Genomic DNA, 23,332 nt, shown 5'->3' on the forward strand with positions numbered 1-23,332 from the left:
GGTATAGTTGATTTACAGAGTGGTGTTAGTTTCAGGTGTACAGCAGAGTGATTCAGTTATACCGGCCCATGTATTCATTCATTTCTTAGGTTCTTTTCTCATATAGATTATCACGGAATATTGGGATGGTACTTCTCTAAAATTTTCTTCTCAGCCATTCCACTCGCTGAATTCAGTGAAAACTTGACTTTCTCCCTCAGCGCGCACAGCTCGTCTAGGGACATTTTCCTGAATGACAGCAAGATCAGTGTCACAGGACATGGCCTTCCCTTTTCCAGCTTCTCAGAGTCAATACTTGGATAGCAAGTTGTTCAGCTTCTGCTATTTCTGCTTCAATAGCTGGAGTTGTTTCTCTGTTTTTCCTCCCTCCTCTGGTATTAGACGTCTTGGTTAAAGTTAAGAAGGCCAGAATCAAAGCAACTTTAATTCTAACGATTCCTCAATGGGCGGTTTTTGGAAATCAGGATAACTGTGACTTTTTTTTTTTACCATGGGGGTGTAAAGTTGCGGTCCATACAATAGTCTGATGACGTGGTTTCTGGAATTAGAAACCACCAGACTATAGTTCAGTTCATGTCAGTCGCTCAGTCGTGTCCGACTCTTTGTGACCCCATGGACTGCAGCACGCCAGGCCTCCCTGTCCATCACCAACTCCTGGAGCTTGCTCACACTCATGTCCATCGAGTCGGTAATGCCATCCAACCATCTCATCCTCTGTCGTCCCCTTCTCCTGCCTTCAACCTTTCCTGGCATCAGGGTCTTTTGGAGCTTCATCGTCAGTCCTTCCAATGAATAATCGGGACTGATTTCCTTTAGGATGGACTGGTTGGATCTACTTGCAGTCCAAGGGACTCTCACCAATCTTCTCCAATACCACAGTTCAGAAGCATCAATTTTTAGGTGCTCAGCCTTCTTTATGGTCCGAACTCTCACATCCATACATGACTCCTGAAAAAAACCATAGCTTGGACTAGATGGACCTTTGTTGGCAAGGTAATGTCTCTGCTTTTTAATATTCTGTCTAGGTTGTTCATAGCTTTTCTTCCAAGGAGCAAGCATCCTTTAATTTCATGGCTGCAGTCACCATCTGCAGTGATTTTGGAGCCCCAAAAAATAAAACCTGTCACTGTTTCTGTTGTTTCCCCATCTGTTTGCCATGAAGTGACAGGACCGGATGCCTTGATCTTAGTTTTTTGAATGTTGAATTTTAAGCCAACTTTTTCACTCTCCTCTTTCACTTTCATCAAGAGGCTCTTTAGTTCCTCTTTGCTTTCTACTGTAAGGGTGGTGTCATCTGTATATCTGAGGTTATTAATATTTCTCCCGGCAGTCTTGATTCCAGCTTGTGCTTCATCCAGCCTGGCATTTCATGTGATATACTCTTCATAGAAGTTAAATAAGCAGGGTGACAATATACAGCCTTGATGTACTCCTTTCCCAGTTTGGAACCAGTCTGTTGTTCCATGTCCAGTTCTAACTGTTTCTTCTTGACCTGCGTATAGATTTCTCAGGAGGCAGGTAAGGTGGTCTGGAATTCCCATCTCTTTAAGAATTCCTCACAGTTTGTTGTGATCCACACAGTCAAAGGCTTTGGTGTAATCAATAAAGCAGAAGTAGATATTTTTCTGTAACTCTCTTGCTTTTTCTGTGATCCAGTGGATGTTGGCAATTTGATCTCTGGTTCCTCTTGCCTTTTCTAAATCCAGCTTGAACATCTGGAAGTTCTCCATTCACGTACTATTTTGAAGCCCAGCTTGGAGAATTCTGAGCATTACTTTGCTAGTGTGTAAGATGAGTGCAATTGTGCAGTAGTTTGAACATTCTTTGGCATTGCCTTTCTTAGGGATTGGAATGAAAACTGACCTTTTCCAGTCCTGTGGCCACTGGTGAGTTTTCCAAATTTGCTGGCATATTGAGTGCAGCACTTTCACAGTATCTTTTAGGACTTGAAATAGCTCGGCTAGAATTCTATCACTTCCACTAGCTTCGTTCATGGTGATGCTTCCTAAGGCCCACTTGACTTCGCAGTCCAGGATGTCTGACTCTAGGTGAGTGACCAGACCATAGGGGACCCGGTATACAAAGGCAGCCGATAACCCTCTGTATTACTTGTGCCCAGGCTGCCGAAACAGAGCACTGCAGACTGTGTTTTTTCACAGTGCAGGATAAAGTCTGAGATCAGTGTGTGGCCAGGGTTGGTTTCTTCCGAGGTCTGTCTCCTTGGCTTGTGGACAGCCATCTCCTGGGAATTCATGTGGTCTTCCCTCTGCATGTTTGTTCTGTTCTTCTAAGACCCCAGTCACGTTGGATTCAGCCCACCATTATGACCTCATTTTAACTTAATTACATTTGTGCAGACCCTTTCTTTAAATATAGTCTTGCTCTGAGCTAGTAGACATTAGGATTTCAGCATATGAATTTGGGGGTGGTGGGGACAACTCCACCCTAACACCTAATACCCTCAGAGGTAGTTGAAGTGCAGGAGGCTTTCCAGGTTATGTGAAAAGTAGTAGGGGCGTATTTGCTTGGAATACTGTTTATTCCTAGTAAGATAAAATCTGAAGATCTGCTTAGTCCAAGTTCGTTTAGTAATTATTTTAGCTTTTTCTCTACCGAGTGGGATAACAAATATGCCTGTGTCAGTAAGAAGCATGGCTCTGGCTTTCAGATCTGAGGAAATTGAGCTGCGTTTAGAGTTTCTGTCATTCCATGGATCATCAGAGTTGAATCTGAGCCACAATTAAATCTTAAATTTTGCTGAAAGCCCTGTGTTTAGTGGCTATGTCATGGAGCGGGAGATAGCTACCAGCTTTGGTATGAGAGTGTTGTAAAGATTTTCAAGGACTTCGTAGTGGATAATGTTTTATTTTACCACATAAATCAAGGTGCCAGTCTGTCCTGATTTCTAAACACCCCCCTCCCCCAAACCACATTCCAAATCCAAGAGAAACAGTTTTGTGCCCATTTGTCTCACTTTTGCCTAGAAAAGGTAAACTGCAACTAACCAGACCTGTCCTTTGGTCTAGAATGTGGTGATCCCATTATTAAAAGGTAAGGACTCAGCTGATGGGGATCTTGTGTTTGGGACAGAGAGACAGGTATTAGAGTCTACTGCTTTGTAACCAGATACCGTAAGTCCTAGTGATGTAGAGCATTTATTGTCTCAGTGTTGCTGGGTGCTGGTTCTGGTTCAGGGTCTGCCAGGAGGTCGTCATTACCGTGTGATTGGCTAGCGCTAAGCATCTGAAGGCTGCTGAGGCTGGAGGAGCTTAGCTTCCCAGCTTGTTACTCGGGTAGCTTTTGGCAAGAGGCCTCAGTTCCACGGGCTTCCCAGGTGGCTCAGAGGTAAAAAAAAAAAAAAAAAAAAAATCTGCCTGCTAGTGCTGGAGACACAAGTTTGATCCCTGGGTTGGGAAGATCCCCTAGAGAAAGGAATGGTAACCCACTCTAGTATTCTTACCTGGGAAATCCCATGGATAGAGGAGCCTGGTGGGCAACAGTCCGTGGGGTCGCAAAAGAGTCAGACGCAACTTAGCATCTAAAATAACAAATCTGTAATTTGCATTACTGTAGATCAGTGGGTCTCAATTTGGGATCCCCTAGGGTTCCTACACTTGGCATCTCGTGGGTGGAGGCCAGGCATATTGCTGAACGTTCTGCAGTGTACAGGAGGCCCCACACCAGAGTTATCCCCAAACATCAGTTATATGGAGGTTGAGAAACTCCTCTGATGTTCTCCTTTAAATGGTAGTCTAAATTAGGAAATTCATTGTAAAGTAGTAACTGTACATAGTCCCCTTAATGCTTGTTATTGGCACAGCTTGTCCAAAGGTTGATAAAGATTATTCTGGTGGGAACTTGTTATTATACATTCTACTGGTGGGAAGAATTTCTTAGATTGTTTCCAGGAAAATTGATTCTAGCAAGAATCATACATCAGTGTAAATTCTCAACAAACCCTGATTCAGCTGAGGTTCTACCTTCCAAAGTGCTTGTGCTACTGAATAATCATCACTAAGTATGCACCATCTAATAGTAAAAGCTGATCTTTTTAGAAAAGGTTTTTTATTAAGGCAGTGTTGTTAGACATAGCTAATCATTCAACCAAGAAACAAAGATGCCTTTAAATTGTTGACTTTGAGTTTTAATTTTTAGAAAGTCAACTTTACGTTGATATGTATAGTATTTTTTTAAAGAAAGAGTTTCGTAACCAGTTACTATTATCATAAGGCTTTAACTGCACAATAACACAAGAAGGTTGATTTTAGCAATATTAGTTCCACTGATCAACTCTCATTCCACATTGAGTTAAAACATTTTAGCAGTGGTCAGTGGATGTTGCCAACCCTGGTTCTCAGGGGGTTAGACAGTAGCCAGTGTAGACTCATTTTCAAATTTTACATGATTGGATTTTTTTGTTGTGCATTTCAGTTAATTATTAAGTAAGCACCTATTCTTTGCTGGTCACTGTGCTGCTTACGTGTTATCTCCATTTGGATGTCTAATAGATTTCTCAAATTGACATATTCCAAATGGAACTTTTTTCTTTTTCTTTCAAAGTATCTTTTTGTAAGTCTTAGGTGAATAAACGATACAATCAAGTCACCCAGTTGCTTAAGCGTAAAACAAAATAGAATCAACAAAACCTAGAAAACCAAAATACCTAGGAGTCATCCTTGACTTTTTGTTCATGTCCAGGCCAGGAGTGAATTGTGTGGGTCCACTTCCAGAACGTATTTCCAGTCTGTCCAAGTTTCTCCATCTTTGTCCCCTATACTCTTCGTTTGTCTCAAAACCTAAATCAGATCTGAGGAGGTTTCCCTGTGTTCCCTCTCCCAGCCTCCTGCTGTTTTCCTTCATAGCACTTCCCACAGTCTGTGGTTTGTGCTGTGCTCATCTGTGATTTCTTTCCTGCTAGGATATAAGATCCCTGATGGTAGGGGCCCTTCCCATCTTGCTTTCCAGATCCTTAGTCACTGGCTCTGTGCCTCCCACGTACATAGGTGTGTAGACGTCTTTGGAATCCATTCAGTTACAGTGTGGTTGTCTACTAAGTGCTAGACACTCCTTTAGACCCTTGGACTAATCAGTGGACAGAGCTCACCTTCATTTTAACTTTTTGATCACTTGCCATCACATACATTTGAGCTCAGGTAGCATGTGCACGTGCCAGGCTCTCAGGGAATATGCATGCCCTAATTTTTTTGCCTTTTTTTTTTAATAGTTGATTTGCAACATTGTGTTAGTTTCAGATATACAGCAAAAATGATTCAGTTATACATATATATATATTTTTAGATTCTGTTCTGTTACAGGTTATTACAAGATATTAACCTATATCATTCCCAGTGCTATACAGTAAATCCTAGTGGCTTATCTGTTTCATATGTGGTAGTATATATCTGTTAATCCCGTACTCTTAATTTATCCCTGTCCTCCCTTTCCCTTTGGTAGCCATAAGTTTGTTTTTTATGTCTGTGAGTCTGATTCTGTTTTGTTAATAAATCCATTTGCATTATTTTTTAGATTCCACATGTAAGCAGTATCATATATGTGTCTTTCTTTGTCTAACTTACTTCACTCTGTATGATAATCTCTAGCTCCATCCATCTTGTTGCAGATGGCAATTTCATTCTTTTTTATGAATGAGTTCTATTGTGTACGTGTATATTTATGTGTGTGTATATATATACACACACACACCCCCACCACATTTTTATCCATTGTTGATAAACATGTTGATGGACATTTAGGCTGCTTCCATGTCTTGGCTATTATAAATAGTGCTGCTATGAACATTAGGGTGCATATTATCTTTTTGAATTCGAGTTTTCATCTTTTCTGGATATATGCCCGAGAACAGGATTGCTGGATCATATGATGACTATTTTTAGCTTTTTAAGGAACCTCCATACTGCTTTCCATAGTGCCTAAGCCCCAGATTTAGAAGTGTGGGGCTCTGGCCAGGAGGGAGGCTCTGGCACCATGGCTAGGCCAGGCCTGGGGTTGGGGTTGGTGTTGGACCTCAACATGAAAGAGCAGTGTGATGTTAAAAGATGAATTGTGTGTCCAGTGGAATTCCATGTAGTCATTTAAAGCCACGTGCTTGCAGTGAAAATATTTGAAACTATAAATTCCATAAACTTTAGAATCCATTTGTTTCCATTTCTTTGATGTGATATAGACGAGTAATTTCCTGAAGAATATCTTTTTTTCCAAAGATGCTAGCATATGGTTTGTATTAAAGGAGATTCTTTAGGAGAGCATTACCCTTATGAAAATAATTGTTCACAGTTAGGCCAGCTCTCTGTTTACTGAGAAGTCAGATGCATTCCAGATGGAGAGGTTTATGTAAAATGAATCTCTTGTAATGAAACTTTGAAACAGGGATTTCAATTTCAAAATGATTGTATCGGCAGATACATCTTCCCTCAGAAAGTTTTAGTGGGGATCACGCTCCATACTTCCTCACATCTTTTCCCTTTTTGTTCTTTTCTCTTTTTTTCCTTCTTTTGTAAAGATTTAAGCCAGTTTGGCAATTCCCAAGTTATGTACCTCAAGGTATTAATAGCTAATTAGCTTCCAACCATTGGAGCCAGATAAAGGCTCCAGGTGATCTCCCTACTGCTTGGCTACCAAGTTACAACGAAAGTGAGTCAGAGTCCTGTACCCTGACCTGTATTGGCCAGGAGGCACCAAAATCAGTTTTGTAGGTAAATTGAACACGGTCGATGCTCTGTCTTTAGTACCCTCACCCAGACTTTCTGTAGATTTACTGAGGCCAACGTGACGGCATCTGAGACAGGATGGGGTCTACACGGGCATCCCTCGTCCTCCAAGCGAGCTGCTGCCCTCCCAGCCCTTGGGGCTTGCTGCAGCCCTGACACCCAGCCCACACCAGACTGGCTGGCGGACATCTGTGTATTTCCAGTCAGACCAGGGCTCTTAATGTCACTCATTTTCCCCCAGGAATTTCAAACATCCATTATACTAAGTAACAAGGCCACTTAATTCATAAGAAAACTCATTTTACTAATTAACAAAGCTTCTGGTGTAGTTCGGAGATTAAAATAGCTGGAGCGTTTAAAATAGCCATCTGGCCTCGGGATTGTGTCCTGGCTAATTACTTCCCGAATGAGTTTTCCCATTTAGGGCAAATAGCTACCTCCAGACTGGAGATTCTTCCTGGAGCAAACTCACTCACACACACAGCACACTGTCTAGGCTACTGTGTTTTCTAGCAAAGTACAGATCTTACAACAACTTTAAATACAAATTAGGAAGAAGGAAAAAAGGATTTTCAGAGCGTGAAGACTGCATTGTCCCTGTAGTAAGGTGCTAACGATGTAGGTTTAATTACTATGGATATGTTGTAACCACCCACCAGAAAAAGCTCTAGAAAGTCGATGTCAATTCAGAGGGGATAAAATTCTTTAAGATAATTTTCTTATTTTCTTAATAGTATCAAAATATCCAAGTTGTCCTATTGCCTCTTTTGAGTGAAATTCTTAACAGTTTCAGTTTTACATAACAGAGAGGATGCTAGTTGTCTGCTGTTCAGACTCTTGCAGGTAACACACTGTCTTAGTTGTCCTTGGATCGGAACACAATGTGCATGGCATCAAAATGCATCCTCTGTCATTCATACATAATGTAAAATACTTGTCCTGTTTTTGCTTTTTCCTTTGTTTTTGTCTTTGTTGACGAAATCCTGGTTTGACTATCTGACCTGTATGGGAATCAGATACAGAGCAGACATCTTCCACAGTGATTCAATGGCCATGGGTTTGAGCATCCTCTGGGAGAAGGTGACGGACAGGGGAGGCTGGCATGCTGCAGTCCATGGGGTCACGAAGAGTCCTGACTTAGGACATGACTTAGCAACTGAACAACAACAAAATCTTCCACAAGTTTCTTCATACTGTGTTTAAAAGATTAGAGGACCCAACCCACTTAATAGTAAAACTCAACTTGTTTTCCACTTTGGTCTAGATTTGTATGTTAACAAAATGTTAATTCTGAAAGAGTACTGATTGGGTATGTGAGGAGGTACTAATTTCCTTTGGGGTCAGGGGAGGGCTAGAGGAACACCCCGTCTGCTCCCTCTCCACATGTAGGCTCGCTCACCCCACTTTCTTCATGATTTTTTGCCTGGCCCTTTTCATTCAGCCAAAAGATACTTGTTTGGCATTAACTGTAATGGTTAGAGCAGCTACAGGTGCTGGTTATGAAAAGGAAAGTGGACCGATGGCTAGGGAGCCGATATGAAAGTTAGGTGTTGTGTGTTGGTGACTTTGCTTATTTATCCAAGTAAGTGAGCACATGTCTAAAATAACCTGGGACATTTCTTTTTAGGTTACTTGTTCAGAAGCCCAAAATTTAGTGTGCTTTTTTTTTTCCTTCCAGTTTCTCCTCTGAATGTAACTTCCTTTTTTTAGTTTATATTCTCCGATGATGTAAAGGAAAAATAAGCTCACCAAATATAAAATGGATTATGTTCAGTGTAAGATTTTAAAGTTATTAGAGTTCAACATTGCCAGTATGGTAACTTTGTCCTTTTGCCCAAATAAAGAATTTTTTAATGAATTTTGAACTTGTGATGTAGAGTGTAAAGAAAAGGGAATAGAAAATAGTATAAGAAGTTGAAAGCTTAAACAGCATGTAGATTAGTATATAATAAAGAAATTAGACAATTTATTGAAAGCTGAAAGTTTATATTACTCTACAACAAAGTTTTAAGTGAAGTACTCAGCAAGAATTAGGTGGTATGATATGATTTTGATTAACTTTTCTACAGTGTTAAAGAAAAGTTTGAGAAAGTATCTGAGCAGTGGGTTGGCAGTTTATTCTTTGCAGTTTTGAAGTAATAACATTATCTTGACTACTCTCTTTTAAAATAGCTATTTTTTTTTTAGCTCAGTGAAGTATTGTATAAATGATACAGCTATTTAAAAGTAGTAAAGAATTGTAATCCTCATTATAACCATCAGGACCTGATTTTAATTTAGTTTCTTTTTTGAGCAGTTCTAACTATCTGTAAGGACTGTTAGTTTTTAAACTTTATTCTTTCTTAAGGGTCTTCCACATAAAAAGGATGCAATTGACATTTTTAAAAACAGAGTAAAACCCATTTCTCTCATAATTACCATATGATTCCTTTGGACCATTATATAAATCTAAGAAAAATTAGGGGTTTTAGTAATCTTATCACTATGATATATTAGTGATCTTTTCTGTATTTTGTAACATTTTGCTATTTCATCATCCTGGGAATTGATTCATCATTACTCATCAGCTATCCCCAACAGTGTTAAAACAAGACCAGAATAGTAAAGAGTAACGGAATTGCCTGGTAGGATGCTATCACGATGACTACTGCATCGTCCTTTAGTTTGCTTATTACATTGCCCAACGAATTGTGCTATGTTTCAAGAAGGTATGAAAGAGTACTGCAGAGAGCATTTTTTAGTCTACTTTTAGCTTTCAGTGAACACAGTTGAAAAATCAAAAGTTTTCACCAAAATGGCCAAGAGAAAAGAATGACAGAGGAACACATTTCACAAGCGTTAGATGAATGAGATGAATGCAGAGAGACAGGCAGCATTGTAGACTCTGAACGATGATGGTGAACTTGGTTCCAGAAGTCTCAGATTGAGTCTCCAAATGGTGTAGCCTTGAATTTTCTCAGCTCCAAGAACAGTGTATTTCTAAAGACCAAAAGAAAATATGTCTTTGGCATCCAGTTAGTCTTTCAAGAGGAAGAATTTCCTCACTGAGAATGTTGTAATAAGAATCTGGACCACTGGTGTTCTGAATGACCGAGTGATGGTGCTCTTTCATCTTTTGTGATGTTTGTGGATCAGCATTTATCCAGTATGGTTTATAAAAGGACAAATGCTGAAGGCAAAATTGTATATCAAAGTGATTCAAGGGAAGTAGATGGTGTCGAAATGAAGAGATTCATTGGATTGACCATTCTAATTGGTGCTTGTAAATCTAAAAATGAAAATGTTTTACAGTTCTAGATCAAAAAAGATCTTCCTCTCTTCACAGAATTACAGACTGTCAGACGCTTTAGGTATTCTTCCAGTATTGCATTCTGACAATGCAAAGGCAATAATAAGTGAGAAGCTGTTGTCAGAAGAGAATAAAGGTGTTTATGGTTGCCACTCTGAATAGCTATGTGCCCAGACTTGAAAACAATGGAGTAGTTTCCCTTACAATTTAGAAGTTGAAATCAGACTGCACTGTTATCATGGACTGCTACTCTCTGTAGTAGTTTTATTTTAAGAGAACTCGAGACAAGCACAGAACCTCCCTTTAAATTTCTGTTCATCTTGAAGCTAATGAATGTACTTGATAAACCGAAAGACTATCAGTTCCACCCGACTATCAGGGGAATCCTTTCTCTGTTCCCTTAGCACTGTCTCTCAGCCCCCTGGACGCGCTTGGGCCACGTTGTTCTGCAGGTGCTGAAAAAGCACGGCCTTGCTTCTCCTGGAGTTGGGAGCATTGTGTCAGCGTCTCTCAATGCCTCAACCATTTTATTTTTATTAACTGTTATTTGTATTAACTGTTATTATTAAGTCCGCTTACATAATATCACTAGTCCATCTGAAAAGGAGGAAAAGTTTTTTCTCCTGTTTAAAAAAAAAATCCAAACAAAACTTTGTCTCCCTTCATGAAATAAAACTAAGCAAATAAGCAAGCAAATTGTCATTTTTATTTTGTGACTCTAAAGTAATTAACAAATTCTCTATGGAAGTAATTGCTAAATGCTCACAGCAGCCTCTTAAAGATGGATTTGCGTGGTAGTCGATAGAATTTAAAGTGTTGCCTCCTTAAGTTCTGTGACACAAAGATCCGCTTTTAGGTTGAGGGTGCTGCTGATACTGGTGTCACCATCCTCTTTTTCAGCTTCGCGTTCTGTTAATGTATTCTGTTGTCCACATATACTCAGTTACAGATGTTAGACCCATGTCCAGAGTTGTTTCAGTTTAGCCAGTGTTTTGATAATTTATAAACATAGTGAGTGACTTATACATAACTATTTGAGAGGTGCTAAGAGGCTGTTTTTCACACAATGCTTTTGCTTCATCCAGGAATTATGTTTTTTACCTCCCTCTCAAACACTTTGGGGTGTAGTGGCCTCCAAAGCAGACCCGGAGTGCAATGTGCATCTGTCACTGTGATGGCATGATACTTGAGCTGTATCAACTAGCCACGCCTTTCCTGCGCAGAGCAAGGCTTTCAGTTCCTGGACTGTACACTGCTCTGTTGAGCTGTATCTCTGTCCGTACACCAGTACCACACCTTCTTAATAATGCTATAGCTGTTTTAATTATCCTATAGCTTCTTGAAATCAAGTAGTGCGAGTCCTAGAGCTCTCAAAATCATTGTGACTTTCTTTAGGTCTTCTTCATTTCCCTTAAATTTTGGAATCTGCTTGTCCACGTCCACCGAGAAAGTCGTCCCATCCCTTGCCTTTTCCTGTGATGAATAGTTGTAGTATGTTTACGAATATCAGTCCTTAGCAGTCCTGGGATTCTCGATCATTGTTGTGTTTCTTGGTTTTACAAAGTATATTTAATTTGGCCTTTTATATCTATATTTGCAAGTAAGGTATTTACTTTTATTTTGCTTTCTCATATGTTTTTATGATATGTTTGCCAGCTTGTGTATTCAGTGTTATGATAACTTTATAAAATGGATTGTGAAAGAATCACTATTTTCTGTTTCCCTGAAACAGTTATGTGTGTAGTAAGACAATTCAATATTCCCTAAGGAATTTGCTAAACTATTTAAGACCAAGCCATCATTTTTAAAGGAGTAATTATATTTTATTATTTTCTGTGTTTATGGTCTGTTCAACTTTTCTCTTGCTTTTCTTTGAATGAATTTCTGTTTTTTTAGAAAATCATCTTTATTTTTCACTTTTCTCAAATCTAGCATTAGAGGACTGGATGCAGTGTTCTTTTAAAGCTATTAAAATCTTTCAGATTATTTAGAAGAGCTTTTAAAAAGTTTTAAATGGTTAGCATTTTATTTTCATTATGTCCAGTAAAGTAACCTTCCCCAGCCCTAAGTTTATTGAGGCTTTTTCTTTTCCTTTTATTTGGGATAATATATTTAAGATTCCATTTTTGTAACCAACTTGTGGATACATGACAGAGTAACTTTGGCTTATTTATTATAGTGTTCAGATCTCCTGTGTCCTTAATTTATTTTCAGCTTTTTTTTTTTGTAATTTATTTTCAGGGCAAGTTTATTCGGATCAACTTTGATGTAACTGGCTATATCGTTGGGGCCAACATTGAAACATGTATCCTTTTTCATAATTGCATTATTCAAAATAGAGAATGATTTAATCTTCCTGCGGCCTGGTGGCCATCCTCTGTGACGCCTCTTCCATTTCCCAGATGATAAAACTTAAGCCCAGAGAAATTGTGACTTGTTTAGATACCTTCAACTACTGAATATGAACTCCAAAGTGATATTTTGTTGTTGTTTGTTTTTGACACTGGGTCATGATCTGGTCGTGTGGCTGGGCAAGTGGAGGGTCCCACTAAGGTGAGAACACCTGTACATCTGTACAGGCATTTGAACAGGCAAATGGACCCAGGAAGTGTTTGTGTGCTCATAGCACATTTAGGTGAATAACATCTTCAGTTCCTGCTGTATTAGCCCATTTTTTCCCCTATCTACTTTTGATATTAGTAGAGTGACCATGTCCCATTGAGACAAACCTTATAATCTACAGAGTTGAAGCAGTTTCACTTAGTGTTAAGCAGAATAAAGTCAGAGGGGAAAAAAAGGTCAAACACGTAGACTAGTCCTAAGAAATGTCACAAGCATAGAGTAGCCTTAAGGAATGATGGATCTATAGAGAGAATTAGTTTGATTAAAAAGAATAAATTAGAAATGATTCTGAATGATAATGTCCCAGTTAGGAAATAACAGCTGAAGTTCTCTATACTTGTTAATACTCTTTGTGATAGATATTGTTTCTGTCCCTCGGGTCAGGGATGGATTGGATTTTTCCTGTTAATTCAGAACTATATTTTATGTCTCTAAATATGCTCAGAGCCAGAAAACAAAACAAACACTTGAACATGACAGGCACATGGATCCAGAGCAGGGGTCCCCAGCCTCTCACACCTGAAGATCCGAGGTGGAACTAATGTAATGATAATAGAAAAAAGTGCACAATGAATGTAACGCGCTTGAATCATCCCCAGACCACCCCCACTCTGGGCCATGGAAAAATCATCTTCCACAAAACCAGTCCCTGGTGCCAAAAGGGTTGGCAACCGCTGTGCTAGAGTCTCTTCATGTTGAAGAGCATCCTTCATGTGCATGCACTCTTCACCGAATGTGGAGGGTGTATTTGGGATAGTCCAATTTTTAATTAAAATAAGGCTATATGCACATACACAGTTTGCTTTGGTGGCCCCAGGAAGATTTAATTCAGAGATAATTCCCTCCCAAAGCAGTGGAACTGAGACTCTTGGGAGTCCAGTGTGACTGTCAATGCAGAGATATTCCAGGAGCATCCAGACTCAGTGGACAGAGAAACCAAACAGGCCCCAGATCCGCGCCCCAAATACCCACACGGGGCTGCGGTGTTCTGACACACGGGTACTAACTGACTGGAGTGGTACCAGAGTTACACACATTTTGGAGTCCAGCAAAGTTTTGGTTTCTGACTGTGCTGTTTGAGTAATTTCTTTGTGCCCTGGTTTCCTTCTTTGTGAAATTGCAATAATAAGTCTGCTGTTTAAAGGCTTTTCCACCTCAGACAACTTGGCTTCCCTTTTTTTTTTTTTTTGGCTTCCCTTTTTTTTTTACAGCATCTCACGGCTCCTTGTGTAGAGCTGTGTTCTTTGAACATAATCCAAGTCAGGGTAGTGTGGGTGGAGGGAGGGTTAGGGAAGCGCTCTGATCTTCAAGCTCCCTGCAAGTTCAGAGGTTCTAGAAGATTAGTGAGAAACAGAAATTGCATGTCTTTTCTTTTTCCACATACAAAATTCCATCATTTAGAGTGATTCATTGCAGATTAGTTACTGTATTCTAAAGAAAGAAAAATCTTACAAATTAAATGTGTACACTGAGAGGAGACCACCTTTTCATTGTCACCCTTAACCACCGTTGCTCAGACCTTCTGGAAAAATCTCGTGCTGTTCGTCAAGCAAAAGATGAGCGTACTTTTCATATCTTTTACCAATTGTTATCTGGAGCAGGAGAACATCTGAAGTGTAAGTTACAGATTTTTTTTTTTTTTTTTTTTTTTACTGTTTTATGTTCAGTTGACTATCTTTTATAATACTTTTTTTTGAGAAAGAGAACAATTGTAGAATTATGTACACACACACACCAAAATTCTAGCTGGCTCAATTATGAAAGTGAAATTGAACTTCAAGCCATGGGATAGGTACTTTAAGTGGCAGGCATATGGGTGGTGTTATATTATCTTTTGTACTTTTCTTTTAAAATAATTTTAAATTTGAAGGCATATGATGTGTTTTATACAAATATTGTTTCAAAATTTGTAAATATAAAAGTAATAAATAAATTTATTTAATAAAGTTAAATTGAATACATGTGTGTATTCCTAGATTTACAACTGAATGTATGTTATGCTTCCAGTAGTACTAGAAAGAGCCTGTGTGGATTTTTATTTATTTTGTGAATCACAAAGACCAGAACTTTAGAGTTGGACAAGGTAAAAAGTAAGTTCTTTCCTGGGTCAGAATTTTGCTGGGTCAGAAGAAGATGCACAACTTTTTGGTTTCTTCTGAGTCTCAGAGTAAATGCTGCTTCTCTAGAATTAGTATGTATGTTATTTAGATATCACAATAGACATATAAAACCCTATGATATTTTTCTCACTTGAGATCTAGGCTTTTACTAACCATGGATCATCTGTGGAAGCATTAAACTCAGAAATTAGTTAAAGACCTGCAAGGAAAAAAAAAAGCAATAAATAGAGTAATTGCCGTTGAGAGACTAAAATTTCAAGGTTATACAGTGGGTAATGCTAAAGGGAAGAAAACCCTCATTTTCAGCCTGGCAGACTGAAAGCAGTAATGAATCAAGAAAATAACTGTTAAAAAAAAAAAAAAAAGAAAATAACTGTTAAAAGAAGGAATTTTCTTTTTTTTTTTTTTTTTAAAGCAATACCCAGTGGAAGCTCCATGTGATGTAGATAAGAATTAAGGGGTTGGTGTGATCAGGAGTTCTCTGCAGGAGAGCCAGTGACATAGAAAGCCAGAAGCACAGATAACATCTATTGTAGGAAAACCATGTTTTACTATTTTGCACGCTCTTCTTTTCTTAAGAACACATTTATTGAAAAGGAGCTTATTCTTGCCTATTCATGTCCCCTGAAGTTAAGAGTCAGTGGGCGTGTCTGTTATAATACCCTGTCAGACTAGTGCCACGTCAGCCCTCGCTCTCAAAGGCAGATGGACCACTAAGCAGCCTGGCCTGGAGAAAGGGTCCAGGGTGCTGGCTGGGCGCAGGACTTGGCGGGCCCATGTTCCACACCAGGAACATAGAATACGGGTTTGAAGGCTTCTCCTCAAAAGATGTCTGAAGTATTTAAATCTGAAAACAATAAAGTTTAGTTATCTGGAAAATTGGTATCATTTCCCAGCTATCTGATTTCAAATATAATATTGTATAAACCACTGTCCCCAAAGCCCCTGTTGAGATTTCTGTTGTTTACATCATCATTTCTTTCATTGTACAGATCATGGAAGACTGTATTTAATGTAAGAATGTAAAGGAAGCAAAAGCCGGTGGTGGTGGTGGATTAGATGTTTTTCTGTCCTGTGGGTCCAGTTTGAAGATGGGGCTGTGCTTCAGTCTGTTGATGACTATTTATGATATTGTATTCTGTTTTCTTTCAGCTGATTTGCTCCTTGAAGGATTTAATAACTACAGATTTCTCTCCAATGGCTATATTCCTATTCCGGGACAACAAGACAAAGATAACTTCCAGGAGACAATGGAGGCAATGCATATAATGGGCTTCTCCCATGAAGAGATTCTGTGTATGTATGATTTCTCTAATAAGATTCTGATGCTCAGTTTTACCAAGACTTATAAATTAGGGGTAAAAAACCAAAACTAGAAAATGATTGTGAAATTAATGGGACCTGCCTCTTAATTTTATGAAATCCTGAGATTCGTCTTTCTGAAAAGCTTTGTATAGCTAATTTTTAGCACAAAATACATTAGAATATGTCCTCTACGTTTTAATGTCATATCTTACTTTTTTTTTCTTTTTATATCAACATACAGCAATGCTTAAAGTGGTATCTTCAGTGCTTCAGTTTGGAAATATTTCTTTCAAAAAGGAGCGAAACACTGATCAAGCCTCCATGCCGGAAAATACAGGTAGGCTGATGTACACTGATTTTATTTCTGTTTCTGTGGCCTGTTGTGTTCTCCAAAAATGTGTTACAACACGAGCATAAAAGCATCTTGAGGTGTCTCCCACGAGGCTCCACATGCCTACATAAGGGTCAGTCTGATTCCAGAAAGGAGGGAGGAGGATGGAGTGCCAGCTGAGGAGCGGGTGTGGGGACCCTGCCTTAGTGACGGGGGTTAGGACTTGGGGGTGGGCTGAAGAGACCACACGGCTCGTCCCTAAGGGAGCTGCAGCTGTTGGCTTCCAGCCGTTTTTCTCCTTGCCAGAATGCAGGTCCAGGGCTGCCAACCAGAACTGATTTTTCAGAGAAAGGTGGAAACCTAGATTTTAATAGAAAATTTTCAAACTTGTAAATATTGAAAATGGATTGAAATTCACAGCAGTTACAAACAAAAATTTGTGAACCGTAAGGAAATGGCAACCGACTCCAGTACTCTTGCCTAGAAAATTCCATGGATGGAGGAGCCTGGTGGGCTACAGCCCATGGGGTTGCAAAGAGTTGGACACGACTGAGCGACTTCACTTCAAAATGTGTTTGCAAGCCTTGTGAGGTCTGCTTCCGACAGTCTGGAGACACAAAGCTGACGCATCTGTGTGTTGACTCAGTGCTTGGTCACCAGAACGTTCTTTTGCCTCCCAGGAGCATCCTTCTCTCCTTTTCCTTTCCTGATTCGTTTATAGAACAACTGTTTTTTAAAAGCCAAAATGGCTCCAATGTCATTGCCTCATGGCTGTTCATTACATCCCCAGTAATAGAAGTAACAAATTAATTGCTTTTTATTGAATAAGAAGCTTTAAAAAATTACAACTCTATAAATTTTCTTGAATTATTACCTATATTAGGTAGTAGCGGTGGTTAATTAACACTTGCACTGTTGCAGTGTGCCGGAGTTTGTACTTTTTAATTACAGCATAATTTAAACGTGTGAGAGGGGAGAGCAAAGTGGAAGGACCTCCTACCACGTTCTTGTCTCCTGGCGTAGACGACCACCAACCCATGGCCTGTGTTTCATTTATACCACTTCCCCTTCCCTAGATTATTTCAAAGCAAATCCCAGATACTTCATTTGTAAACATTTCAGTCTGATGCTCAACTCAGGATCAGAAAATGAGGGCTTGAAGTGGATATATACACCTGGACTTCTGTTTGTATTGGTGATATTTCTGCTTTCTCTTACCAGAGTCTTTCAGATTATCAGTATTTAAAGTTTTTTTATTCTAGTAAAATTACACATAGCAAAACTTGTCATTTTAACCCTTTTTTAAGCATATAGTTCAGTAATATATATTCACATTATCATGCAGTCACTCTCTAGACTTCATCTTGCAAACTTAAACTCTAAAACAAGTCCCCATATCCCCCTCCCCCAGCAACCGCCATTCTACTTTGTCTCTATGAATAGGACGAGTCTGGGTACCTTGTATAAGTAGAATCATTCTGTGTTTGTCTTTTGTGACCGGCTTTTTTCATCAGGTTAATATATTATTATATGTTAATTTCCCATGGCATTTTTACATGTTGGTATCAAAATGGCGTTTTTCAGAAAAGTCTTATTCTCTGCTATCATTAATAGGACTAAAACTAAAATTACCTTCATTAGCACATCACTCCGGACCATTCTTCCTCATCCTCCCCACCCCATACCCACCCCCTCACACCGATGAATAAGGTAAATACAGCAAATAGCTGTTAACGTGTAGCACCAGAAGCACCACAGATTGGAACAAGAAAAGTACGTCTAGTCACAGAAATTTATCACAAACATAATAATGAACCAAAAGGAAGAGCACATTCCAGTTACTGGGCTTTGGATATAAGGGAATGTGAAACTAGATTAAAATCTGGAAAAACAGTCACAAACAGAGCAGGTGAGAACTGGGAAATTAGGGTCATTATTGCCACTATGAAAACCAAGCAAAGTCTGCCAGGTCTAACCGCTGATCTGTGGGGTGGCGGGCGCCAGAGGCATGTGCTCAGTGCCCACGGGGCACAGTCAGGGAGAAGGGCTCTGTTCCCAGTGACACCCAGACATTTACCTGCTCCCCACTGGAGTTTCCTCGGCGATGTAGGCCGATTGTTACCTTTTAGATTGAAAATGACTATAAAGAAAAACAAAAGTGGCAAATAGCAGAGTAATAAGGCTTAGAAGTAGAAAATGTAGTAAGGGAACTTGTTTTCCTTGTGGAGGAGAGTAAGCCCAGATAGAATCACTCTATAAAGTGTGTTTTTTAGCTGCTAAAATGAAGCTTATCATCACAAAGAAGAATGTGAGCAATTTGCTTTTTCTACTTGTGTGTATTTTTCAGCTTCCCAGCACGTACACACATGCATACATATGTACATTAACTGAAAGGGGCCAGGATGGTAGAGGGTGAGGAGGGTAGTTGCTGAGAAGACTCATAAACCAAAGAAAGTGTTCCCTGAGGCACAGCCTCCCTGCCCACCCAGGGGTGCTGCTGGGCGGCCAGCAGTTGACTTGGATCAGGGGAGTGGGATGCAGTGCATCTTTGAGAATGAACTTGGTTGTGCCTTTATATGACTCAAATGTGTTCCTCCTTAGAGAATTTTATTGTTATTTTAACCCTTAAACATTTATTAGTAATTGGAACACTTGTTGGACCTTAGTGACATTAGGCAGTGAACTTGTGTTGAGGAAAGTGCCCTAAATTTGGTGAGAATCCACAGTAACAAAATTAGCAGCTTTTTAATGTGAGCCATGTAATCAAATAATTGATTTTTAAAATCCCTTAGGTTTCTTGCCTACTAAAGTACTAGGATCACTCTGTAAGCATGACAAATTATCTTGGTAACATGATGATTTAAAATATTTTGAACACCATTTTTCTCATTCTCTGCATTATCCATGAGTTCTAAGACTTAGTAACTTCAATTAAGCTATCCAGAGTAAGTAATTGCTGACTAATCATCTCTTATGGCCTAAGGATAAGTGTTGTTAATATGAAAGGATGAAGGTAGTTTTTATGAGACCTAACACCTGTCTAACTTTAAAACTTATATTTAATTTCTTAATACAATTAGGTGATTACTAAGGTGTTTCAAGTGTTTATTGAATGTGCTGTGAGTAGATCGGTAAGGAGAAGCCTGGTATTTAGGAGGCCTTTTACCCTCTAGTTGCACAGAAGCTCTGCCATCTTCTTGGCATGAATGTGATGGAGTTCACTCGGGCCATTCTCACCCCCCGGATCAAGGTCGGCCGAGACTACGTGCAGAAAGCCCAGACCAAAGAACAAGTAAGTTTAACGCAGTTATCACACAGTTGCTTGAGTGATTGATAACTGTGGTCATGACACCTTCTGATTGGCATGTAGCAAATGGAACCAATAAAAGCTCCATCGTCCAGATGTTTCTTGGTACTAGTTGACTGTTTCCTCACAGAAAATTTTTAGAGGTGACTTATAAAAAAGGAAGTTTGAAATATAACCTTGAATTTTCCCCAGGTAGATGAACCATCCAGGAGGAAAAAGCTGTGTACCCCGGCATCCCACCCAGTGGGGGTTGCCCTGACTGATCCCTTGTTCCTGTCAGGGGAGGAGGGCACAGCACCGGGAATGTATGAGTTAGAATCACCTGTTTCATGGTGAACTCTGGGCTTATAATGCTGCACAGAAGCCCAGGGGCAGAGGGAGGAAGTCATTTTTACTGGGCATTTTCATCCATCTCCTACATTGATTATCTCCACTCTGTATCTAATTGTACTAATATCCTCTGTTGATGTATAAAACTGAGACATGATTAAGCGGTAAGTACTCTTTTAGGGTTTGGACGGCACTGTAGATCATTAAATTCCTTCCATCTAACAGCTTTTACTGTTTTGCTGAGATTATTTTCAGACTAAAAGGTTGCTGTTGTCTAATTACAGGCAGATTTTGCAGTAGAAGCTTTGGCAAAAGCTACCTATGAGCGGCTCTTCCGCTGGCTCGTTCACCGCATCAATAAAGCTCTGGACAGGACCAAACGGCAAGGGGCCTCCTTCATTGGGATCCTGGACATCGCTGGATTTGAGATTTTTGAGGTATGTCACTCTCCCTCCTGCTCTTCTTGCTTCTGTTTATTCCTTCGTCAAATAATCTTCCAGGCTCGCAGTGTACCAACTGCAGTGCCAGGCACCAGGGATATGACGGCAGATAAGCAGGTACAGTCCCTGCCGTTCTAGTAGAGAGTCAAACTGAAAAACCACCAAATTCTCGGGATTTTGAATAATGAAGTGAGAAAGGGGCTGTGATGGAAGGAATTGGGGAGACCCACAGTGCAAAGTGTGCTTGCACCTGTTAAGAGCTCAGCATGAGAAGCCCAGCCTCAGGAAGAATCCCCGGCGACATGAGAGTAGGTCTAGTGGTCCTATGTGGGAGAGAATTTGTTAGATGTTAGAAACCGCCAAAAGCCAGGGTGACTAGACGTAGCTGACCAGAGGGGCAGAGGAGCTGGAAACAGAGTGTGAGATGGAAAAGCAGACATGGGGAGAGTGTGGAGGGTGGTGGTGTCAGAGTTCAGGGGCCAGATGATGGTGGTTTGGGTGGGGGTTGGGAGCAGCCGTGTGAGATGGAGAAATGAAGAGACGTGATTGTCTCTGTTCTGAAGACACACCCACAGCATTTGTTGATGTGTTTCAATATATTTCATTATTAATCTGACTAGATTCTCCAAACAGCATCAATCCATCAAAGGTTTGTATTCACATACCTACTGTGGTTTTGCTAAAACCTAGATAAAATTTTGGTCTCCTAAAAATGTAAAACTTTATCTCTCTTTTGATAGATCGATTATATAGTAAGGCATAAATACTTCTTGGGATCAGGGTGATACTTTGGCCAATTGGATATTGAATTGTCTTGTTTTGAAATGAACCCTTTTGGGGTTATGGTATAGTAGTTTAGTTTTATCCACCAAACTGCCACTAACACTATAAGAGATTGCTTTAATATGTATTGATTTCTGAATAACTGAAAAATCATGAAAGGTGGCTGCATGCAAATTGCATGTCTGTTGCTTTCCTGTATGTAAACAATCAGCAGATACAATGAAGAAAAAGACCTCCACTTCCAACTGCAAAAAACGGATGAAATACCTAAGAATAAATTTGAGAAAAAGAGGGCAAGATTTAGTTGAAGACAGCTTTACAGCGCTACTGTAAAAAACAAAAGACTTGAAGAAATGTAAAAATGTGCCTTGTTCTTGGGTGAGAAAATTCAGCATTATAAGGGTGTAAATCTTCCCCAAATTTATCTTGAAATAGAACATACTTGTTTAAAAACTATTCATAGGAATTTTAAGGGGTAGAGGAAGACTAGGTGACCTGCTTCTAAAACTAATTTGAAAAATAAATTAATAAAGCATAGATAGTAAAATTCTGAAAAAGAAATGAAAAGAGGATACTAAGAGATATAAAACATAAAGCTGTAGAACTTCAGATTTGACATGAATATACATAGTAGAAAAATGTTTTAGATACTAAAAATGCAGAATTATTTAGTGAGCATTATTATCATGGGAAAAGAATGGAAAAGGCCTAACTGTCCACCATTAGGAGATTTATGTTCACCACAGGAGGTTTATTTGATTAATTATGACATATATCCATGAAGTAGAGAATTGTGCACCCATTGTAAAGAATGGGGTGGCTTTATAGTACAGACCCCAAGATACTTTGTTAAGCTTAAAAAGCCGAGGTAGCACACACATTTATGAGTGCGCAGACTTTCTGGAAAGATTGCAGAAAATAGGTGACAGTGGTTGATTAGAGTGATCAAGCAGGTGATCAGAGTGAGACTTCTCAGTGCAACTCTCTGTACATTTCAAATTTTATACCAGGCATTAACCAATTTAAAAACAAATAATTTAAAAATATTTTTAGTAGCTTAAATATGGAAGGCAAGTAGACATTTATTCAACAAAAATACCGTCATACATGGTAGCTCAGGCTGAGTAGAGCACTAAGTAGAGCCCATGATCTTAAGGCAGAGAAAAATCCATTCACATAAACATCACCACTATCAGGCGCTCTGCAAATGCTGATGCGGTTCACCAGAAATACAGCATTGAACAAGGCAGACGCTGCCCCGCCCTCCTAGCATGAGCTCATTCTGAAACACTGAGTGCAGCACCTCCCAGGGAAGATTGGAATGGCTTTTTCAGACCATAAGTCTATTCCTTGGGGATTGATTAAACCTTCTGTAATTGAAGATCACTTTTTATAATGAAAGAGGTTATTTATGGCCCCATGGTACTTGTATGTACAGCATGGAGGCAGAAAAAAAGGCTGAGTACTTCCCACAGAACACAGTTGCTTTAAGAAAATTACCCCTGGTACTTCAGCACCGTGGAGAAATGGGCAGAGTTCACACAGAGGAAAACTGAAATGTCTGTAACAGATGAAAATTTTTTTTTTTTTAATTTTTTTCCTAACTCATTCTGGAGCTACTGGCCTGAGTAAGGAGCAGAGGGGACAGGACGGCAGCCCATCTGTTCTCCAGACCCGCAAAGTGCTCAGAGATGCGCTTGCCTCCTCGGCCTCTGACCTTCCCGAGTCTTTTTTCATTTTTCTCACTTTCTCATTTATTCATTTCTCTTCATTAACCATTTACTAGTAAAAATGGTTTTATTTGTAGATAATCAGTTACAGTAACTGACGTACTCCTTTCCCTATTTGGAACCAATCTGTAGGGAAAGGAGTATGTCAGCTACTGTAACAACAGACTGGTTCCAAGTAGGGCAAGGAGTACATCACCCTGCTTATTTAACGTATATGCAGAGTACATCATGAGAAATGCTGGGCTGGATGAAGCACAAGCTGGAATCAAGATTGCCAGGAGAAATACCAATAACTTCAGATATGCAGATGACACCACCCTTATGCTAGAAAGTGAAGAACTAAAGAG

General features: G+C 39.5%; 1 protein-coding gene across 4 annotated transcripts in view; it reads left to right on the plus strand.

Moving 5' to 3' along the window:
* MYH10 (myosin heavy chain 10) overlaps window positions 1–23,332 on the plus strand; it is a 120,113-nt gene that overhangs the window by 51,803 nt on the left and 44,978 nt on the right. For all 4 annotated transcript variants that reach the window (XM_044939314.2, XM_044939313.2, XM_044939315.2 and 1 more), the window contains 6 exons: window positions 12,259–12,322; window positions 14,157–14,255; window positions 15,912–16,055; window positions 16,306–16,401; window positions 19,569–19,687; window positions 20,317–20,469. In XM_044939314.2, the coding sequence (XP_044795249.1) occupies window positions 12,259–12,322; window positions 14,157–14,255; window positions 15,912–16,055; window positions 16,306–16,401; window positions 19,569–19,687; window positions 20,317–20,469 (675 nt within the window). The remainder of the gene's footprint in view (window positions 1–12,258; window positions 12,323–14,156; window positions 14,256–15,911; window positions 16,056–16,305; window positions 16,402–19,568; window positions 19,688–20,316; window positions 20,470–23,332) is intronic.

Source organism: Bubalus bubalis, chromosome 3, assembly GCF_019923935.1.
Source record: "Bubalus bubalis isolate 160015118507 breed Murrah chromosome 3, NDDB_SH_1, whole genome shotgun sequence".
NCBI classification, from domain to species: Eukaryota; Metazoa; Chordata; class Mammalia; order Artiodactyla; family Bovidae; genus Bubalus; species Bubalus bubalis.